Consider the following 8498-nt stretch of genomic DNA (forward strand, 5'->3'; position numbering starts at 1 on the left):
CGCAGTCCTTGGGGATGACACAGGACCTGGAGGTCACGGGGCTCACAGGGTCTTGCAGGCAGAGGCTGCGGTAAGAACACAGTACAACAGCTGAGGAGGTCTTGCTTAATGAGCCTCTTTTTCAAGCCAAATTCCCCAAGAAGAAATCCATGGTCATTCAGTCAGAACATCTACACCAACACCAGTGCGACGGGAATAAGAGAAGTTCGAATGCAGGGCACATAACACATTTCCAATGAGCTCTGGGTGCAAACTTGCATGCTGAGTACTTTGTAAATATTGTATCTCATGTATCAACAGATGCACAAAGCATTATATTTGCTCCTGTGTAGCCAGAATTCCACAGTTCGTCCTGGATGGAAAACAAAATCCAAGCCCAAGAGAAATACTGGCACAGGTAACCATTCCAACATCTCACACACAGGACCAGATGTTCTCCATCCATCCATCCACCCATCCATCCACCCATCCATCCAACCATCCATCCATCTATCCACACATCCTGCTGAGCAACTCTGCTCTTTCACAAAATAATTAATCCCACACTAATAAGAAAGGTCTCAGTTCCATGCGGCTGTTATCAAACATGTGCTGTCAAACAATGTCAGAGAGTTTTCCAACCTGTCAAACAACCAGAGACTCAGGAATGCTGCAAGTGGGGCTGGATTTTGGGACTCAATTACTCCTGCTGACATCAGGACATGATGTCATTCATTCTGTAACACATCAATGATACCCTAGGCCAAACACAATGGGAAACCAAATTCTAAGGGCAACCAACTGATGAGATTTGGTACAAAGATACAAAGTCCCAGAATAACATTTTGAAGAGTCCCAAAGCTACAACACATTCTGACTTCTGTATAGTGTTATATGGACCGCGCAAACTGGCCTCAGAAATTAAGACCACACTTCATGAACTCAGTGTGAACTTTAATTTTTCTTCTCCAGCCTCCAGCTGCTTGTGGTCAAAGCTTTTGCCAGCTGTAAGGAGCAAACACAGGTACACTTAAAAGGTGTGAAATCCAGAGCTGCTGCCAGGGAAGCAGCCATTACCTCTCCTGCTATTCCTTACAGCACAGTTTGGCCAAACTATCTCCCTCTAAAGCAAACAGACCGGGGCAATCATGTCAGGATTGCTGGGCAGCCTCATGGGGAGAGCAGAGAAGATAAAGGGCACTCACTCCCTTCTCCAGTCTAGAAATTGGTCCCCTTTTCACATAGGTCAACAGGAATATTCCCATTGAAACACATCAATTTTGATTAGACCCTCAATCAACAGCAAAATAGAGCATATAGTGGCTTCTATTTGAACTTCAAAGTAAACAAAAAAAAACTATAACAACTTTTTGTCTTGATTTCTTCACCCAGAATAAAACTCAGTAATCTCACAGGTGCCACCAGAATGAATTTACTGAGGCTTATTTAAACAACTTCAACAAGTACAAACAGCCTGTGATGTAACCCCTTCAAAATGAAACTATTCTTGCTTACAATTGAAAAACATGTCTCATTTCTCTACTACAAGTCAAATTGAACTGATTACAAAGCTATCTCTGGTACAAAACGTCAGTTCTATCAAAACAAGGTTCTGGAAAGTAATAATTATTATATAGGTACTTACTAACACAGGGGTTTTGAATGATTTTTTGGAACATTAAGTTAGGTGCAGTCATATGAATGGTAACTTTATTTCCCTTTTAATATTTTTTCAAAAGCGGAGCCACCCATGCTAAAACATTAACAAGGAAGAATAATTCCTGATTTTCAGTAGATAAAACAGTAGCACATAAAAGACACTGTCCCAACTGATGGTACCAGAAAACTGAAGTTTATCTAAGAACATAGAATGGTGGGGCGAGGGAAGGTAACTGATCTTACTTCTCAAAGCAATCAAAACGCCCCATTCAGATATAGTGTGAATAGCAAAATCCACTTTTGGGGTTGCACCACTGCCAAAGAGATTTTAAAACTGTCTGATCTTTATTGAAACACCAACTAAAATGTAGCCTTTAAAAATCTGGATTGGAGTCTTGGTTCTAATTATCTTTGCCAGTCCCAGTTCTCAGCCAGACAATGCCTCCAATACCTCCCCTAATGGATTCTCCAAACCTGCGCCAACCCTCTGGCTGGAAAAGCCATCCCTGCCCAGAAATCACCCCTGCACTGGAAAAAGCCTTTGCCAGAGGCTGAATAGCTGTTCCTTTCCCTGAAAATCTCCCCCACTGCTCCTGCTATAAAAGGCAAGATGCTAACTTTGTTGACCTCAAGGTGAATGAGACATGGAGCTGGCAATTTCCACCCTGCTCAAGTAGGCTTTTGAGGGAGAATTACAAGCAACTGCTGAACAGAAAGAAAATTAATTAACTTGTACCTACTCACTCAGAGCCTCCAAGTCAAATTAATTGTGACACTGAGCAACACAGAGACAAATGTAAAAACACTCTTTTGCATGAAATTCAGACACAGCCTTTTATGTCGCAGATGTATTCAGGACGATCTAATACAGATAAAGCCCAGACTGCGAGACACTCGCTGGTCTGAGGCTGCAAACCAGACACAGATTTGTGCTGCTGTGGCTGTGTCCAAACCAGCAGGGACAGGAACGAGGTCTTGGGGACAGGAGGTACCCTATCAGCCCTGGTTTTAAACTGATTTTTGACATATTCATGTCTCAGGTTAGATCTCCTGCTTGGGGATCGATCTGGTAACAGTGACACAGTAGAATACTTACACAAGTGATGCTTTTTTGTGTGTTACATGCTTGGATTGACACTGTAAAACCCCAGGAATTGTTTCCCAGCCCACGCTGCGGTGTCTGGCGTAGGATGGATCCATTAGTGAGCAGCCAGCAGCAGCACAGAGCACAGCTCGCTCAAGTGGCACAGTGCCCTCTGAGCCTCTTGTGTGCTGAAGGGCAATAAACCACTTATTAAAGAAACACAAAACACTAGGAAGGAAACCTACTCACGTCTGTTTCACACTCCCAGAGTCCTGGAGCAGAGCAGCAGAGGAGGAGGGAAAGCAGCCCAGGGTACCACCCTGACTGTGCAGCTCCACATCCCCGTGGCTGTGTCACTTCAGGCTGTTGCCCACAGAGCAGCACCACTGATCTCCTCCATCTCCAGCCACACACACACCCCCGAGACACAGGAACTGTGCAGCCCTGAGCTGAACCACACCACCTTCCTGCTCTGGACAAAAAGCAACTCACCAAAAATAGCACATTTTCCGACAGCTCAGTGCCTCTGCTACATGCCCTGCAGTCACAGAGCCATCACATCCACCACATGGGAATGAGTGGGAACAGGTCCATCAGCTGGAAAAAGCAGCAACGCCACCCAGGAGCTGTGCACACTAAATCAGGTTGGGCACAGCTCAGGAGTCACCCCTGCTTCCCTTCCCAGCTGTACCAAGGCACTCAGAAGCACAGGTGAGTGCATTTCCTTACGTTACAGGATGAGACAGGCAGTTATTGTTAAACCTTTCACACTGAAAGCATCATCTGCAAAGTAACTGGGCACACTAAGAAGTTGTGTCACCATGGCCATGCTGCTGGCACAGGGGCAGCACCAGCAGGACAGGGTACCACATCCACAGCCAGGCTCTCCCCCAGCAACTCGGGAAGGCTCCTGGGAAGTCTCATGCCTGACCAGGGAACTTGTTTTCAAACCCACATGCTCTAGAGCAAGATAATCCTGAAGTGAGCTAAGTTAACAACCCATTTCCATTTTTTCTCTTCCTCAGCACTGTCTGCTATTCTGTAATTAAAGACCCAGCCCTACAGGCTGCTGGAATTCACACTACCTGCTCTTTGCACTGGGTCAATAATGTTAACGTCTCATAATGGACAGTCTTGCCATGTTTCTAACAGCATTAAAACACTTATTTCCCTTAGAAATTGGCAATCAGTGTTAACAGGCACACTTCTGAGAATTCCTAATGTATTTTTAGGGTCTTCAAGTGCTGACAGGACTGTTCTGGATACCATATATTCGATCCGTGCAGCAGAGGCTTCTTTGGCAGAAGAAACATCAGCCTCTTCTGCACCAGGTTGGTGAAGATGGGGAATATTTGCCTGCCATAAAACAGACCTAAGGGAAAGGGAACTGGGAGACCTACAATCCAAACAAACATCAGTAAAGATGGCAAAGTTTTGGTGTTTCCAGGACTTAATGCACCAGATCCTCTGTTTTAATTAAAAACAAATGCTGGCTTCCATTTGCTCTACCTTGGCAGACTCTGAGATCTTGGGGCTACAGGGGCAGCTGCCTCCCAGCACAGTTTGAGAACAGGAGAAAAACCACAGTTATTATTGGACACCACTGCTAAAATCCCTGAACCCCAGAATCATTAGGATTGGAACAGATCTCTAAGATCACGGAGTCCAACTATCAAGCCAGCACTGCCAGGTCCACCACTAAACCACATCCCCAAGTGCCACATCCACACACCTTTTGAACCATCCCCTGAGCAGCCTAATCCAATGCCTGGCCACTAAATTGTTACTCATGGAAATCAAAAAAGCCATCACTGCTCCTTTGTTTCTTGTGCTTTTAAATAAAAGCACAAGAAATGAGAGACAAAACTTTTGAAAAGAATATTCTTCTTCTCCAACAGCTCAGGGATTTGTTTTCAAGCCTGAGCACTGAGGCTTGATTCCTACATCTGCCAGGAGGAATGTGAACATAGAATTTCTCTCCCAGATCAGAATCACAACCATCAAATAGCATTTTACAGCACAGCATTTTCACCTCTGGACTGCAGAATTTTGTATTCATCCAGAGAACAGAAGAATGTCAACACTGAAACTGCAAATATTTTTCCCTAAAAACGTACAACAGCAAAGTGGTTAAGCACAGTCCACCAGGAAATGGATAATGGAAATTTAAATTACAGAGGCAAACAAAAGAGTTGAATGCTGCTCCACCTCCGCTTTGACAGATGGGTTGTCCCTTGACTGAGTTTGACCTGAATTTTCACTTACAAAGTAAAGTAAACAGAAACCCAAATCCAACTCTATTATATCACTGTTGTCATCTTACACATAGAATGAAGAGTTTAAGAAATATGTACATAAAAGACTCCTAATCCAAATAATAATAATAAAAAAAAGCTTTTTAAGTGTTTGCTCCTGACTTTAACTTCTCAGTATGCTTAGCTGAGCACACACATCAGGTTAGAAAATCAGGTTAAATTTATTTAGAATTTCAATGTCTAACTATGCACATTTATTTTACCAAACTGCAATTTAGTATCTAACCTAAACAACCTTTTATTAAAAAAAAAGGAAGGAACTCAAGTGCCTTTGTCTCATTATTCTGCAGATTTTTGCAACTGTGACAAGACAGGAAAGCAAAAATAGCAGCATTTTTTTCACATTCATTTCTTGTATCTTTTTTAGAGATTTTTTTTATTTTTTTAATGAATGGAAGTGGTTGTGTTTGAATCTGTTATTGGATGTAAGGCTTGAGGCAAAATGATAACATTTTTCTGAACTAAAATGAAACCTGAATTCTACCGGAAATAGTGTGAAAAAAATTCCTATTTTTTAAATAAAGTCTTTAAAAGGTTCAAAACAGATCCATAGCATCATTCTATTTTGATGTTATTCCTTTTATTTTCATGAATATCATGTTTCTACACCAAAATCGTTTCTGAGCAGAAGCAAACCCATCTAAAAGCCTACTGATCTTTGGCTGTTCAATTGTTGTCGCTTCAGGTGTTTTCAAAAAGGTCTGTCCCTCCCTTTCCTCTTCCTTTGTCCCTTTTCCTTCTCTTTTGAGAAATGCAGAACCTCCAGACTGAAAAGATATTTAATCAAAAACATCCCCAGCTCTGTTTCCCTGACACGGCATGTCCAGCCTTCCACATGCTTCTGCTCCTCTCCAATTTCTATTTACAGCCCTGCAATCAGACACCAGTAAATTAAACAACCTTGGTAATAAATTGGGCATCTTTCCCATTTCATTATAAATTAGGAGGCAGGATGAGGACATGGCCCCTCTCCTCTGGTGGCCCTTGGTGGTGGTTAGCTGACCACTCCTGTTACCTGCAAGTACTGGGCAGTGGTGGAAGGCACAGTCCTGGCAGACCAGCAGCTCAAAGCCCACTGTTAAAGCACACTTTGGGATATTCCTGTCCTTTGCCTCAGTTTTCCAGAAGTTTAATTTATAGAGGCGCTTTCTTAGCAACGTTAGTAAAAATGGGAAACATCAGCCAGACAAATGCAGGAGCACAAATAAGGCACTTCTTCCCTGGTTTACAGCAGACACTTGGCTGCCTGCCAGTCCCCACTACGGGGTTATGCAAATGCATTTACTCTTTATCAGTAGCCAAAATACCACCGGTGCTGTAAAGCAACATCTGTAAGATCGGGCTGCTCTTCAGAAGAATGGCAGCAAATCTGCTGCACAACAAAACGAGGAGGACACCACCAGGGGATGCTTAAAGGGAGTCATTGTCAGGAGTATTTGATATCTGTGACACTCCAGCCCTGGAACTAAACAGGGACTGGATTTTGGGCTGGATTTTTAGCTTTGAATTTTAGGTCCGAAAGGAGAAAGGAGAAGTGTGTGAGTGTCTGGATGCTGTAACATGACATGACCTTTTCTCCTCTACTCAATCAATGGGCTTTGCTCTTGCATTTAGAGTAAGAGTAAAGGATGGGTCAGGCCCAGCTCTGCAGTAAATCTGAGACACAAGCTCAGCAGAAAAAGACTGCCAGGAGGTGGCTAATGGAGCTGTACACTCCCAAAAAGTGGGCTAGATCAGCAAAAAAACTCAGAAAGGAACAAGGAAAAAGACAGCTCGATCAGGGATAGTCACAAAACTAAAACTCTGCACTGTCATCCAGAAATTCAGTATATAACACAGAAAACATTTATAGAAAGTTTCCATTTCCATTAGTAGAATAAATATAGCAGTGAGTGTGTGAGGGCAGAGTAAGTAAAATTTTAACAAAATCAGGATTGCCCTCCCAGAGCCTCTGATAAGAAATGAGATACAAGAGGCAGGAGAAAGCTAACAAGTGTTAACAGACATAAAGCTGCTGCTGGTCACACTGTGGAATAAATCACAAGTGACTCCATTAAAGTCAAGCAGCTACATGAGCATAAAATCTGTATATTTAGAATCAGCATATAATAAGAGATGAATAATAAAGTCAAGATGTTAGAAACTGCTGGAACATTTCACAAAGCCTGACTTTTTTCCAGCTGATAAAAAAATACTTCATACTTGGCTATGGGTGTAATAGGAGTGGGTAAGAAAAAAGGTTAGAATTCATATTTTCACCTCAGTGTGTGTGCAAAAACACTGCAGAAATTAACGGGGGTAGAGAATTGGATGTAAAATAACCCCTTCTCTCTGCCATTTGAGTTTGTGCAGGTGCCAGGAGCTATGGATTATTGAGAAACAGATTGATTTCTGCAAAATTCAAGAGAAGGATTTTTCAAGAACTTCTAAAAAAGTGAAAAACTTCTAAAAAAGTTGAAAAACAGAACACAGTAAGATCTCCAGAAATTCTGACTTTCTCATAAGTCAATCAATTTATCAGTCATCTGTAGCTACTGGCACATACCCAAATCCAACCTGAAGTCAAACAGCAGAGCTCAGCTTAAATTTATATGTGAGAAATAGAAAGAATAAATCTTTCCATTATTTGCTGCACATTATTGTAACCTTCACATTTGAATTACAGCAAAGCAACCTATATATATGGACAAAGAGAAGATAAAACATTAGATAAGGACAGAAATCAGAAACCTCTATACAAGGTAGACGTGCCAGTCTACCAGCACCTGAGATTTATATCCAGACAGGATGACAATCCCAGGTTTACTCACTGAGTTCTTTCCAAAATATACCTTCTAGCATATTCACAATATTTCAGACTTATTGATTCATAAGAATGAAGGAGTTTAAGCCGATGCAATCTCAGCCTCTTATACCAAATATATGCAGCACATGACTGAGAATGGATCCTCCCTCTCCCACAGCCAGGGCCCAGCAACAGCACAAAGTGATATATAATTCCATTTCCTCAAAACAACAAAAACAAAAAGAGACCCAGAAGAGAATTATTAAAAAATATTAAATGAATTTAAACAGTCGCAAATCGTAGAAGAATGCAAAATCTTCAACATATGCTAGAAAGGAATTAAATCAAGAAAAGGCTCATAAAGAAAACACATTAAAAATTGCGTTTAAAATTCAAGAATGGGATTCGTTCACTGTGGCGCTGCCAGGCAGAGCCAGGGCTCCATCACACAAATGCAGCGGGGATGCCACGGAGCGGGAATCAGCCTTACCTCAGCTCCACGTGCTTTCCATCGCTCCGCACACAGCGCACCTGCCTGGTTTGGTACCCGATCTCCACCTCCCCGGCTCGCTGCTGCGGATGAGAGCCGCCAAGTCCGGCCGTGCTTGGCTCTCCAGAGTCCGAGCCCAAATCCAGCATAGTCCTGCCCGCCAGCTCCGCGTCTTTAGGATGGGGC

At 42.5% G+C, this 8498-nt stretch overlaps 1 protein-coding gene across 1 annotated transcript in view; it reads right to left on the bottom strand.

Annotated features, from left to right (window-relative positions):
- Positions 1 to 8498, bottom strand: part of THSD7B (thrombospondin type 1 domain containing 7B) — a 259051-nt gene that overhangs the window by 183933 nt on the left and 66620 nt on the right. Inside the window, 3 exon segments of the mRNA XM_031057310.1 lie at position 1; positions 4 to 65; positions 8313 to 8492. The exon segment at position 1 is cut by the window's left edge and continues 75 nt beyond it. Of these exon segments, the coding sequence (XP_030913170.1) occupies position 1; positions 4 to 65; positions 8313 to 8492 (243 nt within the window).

Source organism: Geospiza fortis, unplaced genomic scaffold, assembly GCF_000277835.1.
Source record: "Geospiza fortis unplaced genomic scaffold, GeoFor_1.0 scaffold112, whole genome shotgun sequence".
In the NCBI taxonomy this organism is placed as follows: Eukaryota; Metazoa; Chordata; class Aves; order Passeriformes; family Thraupidae; genus Geospiza; species Geospiza fortis.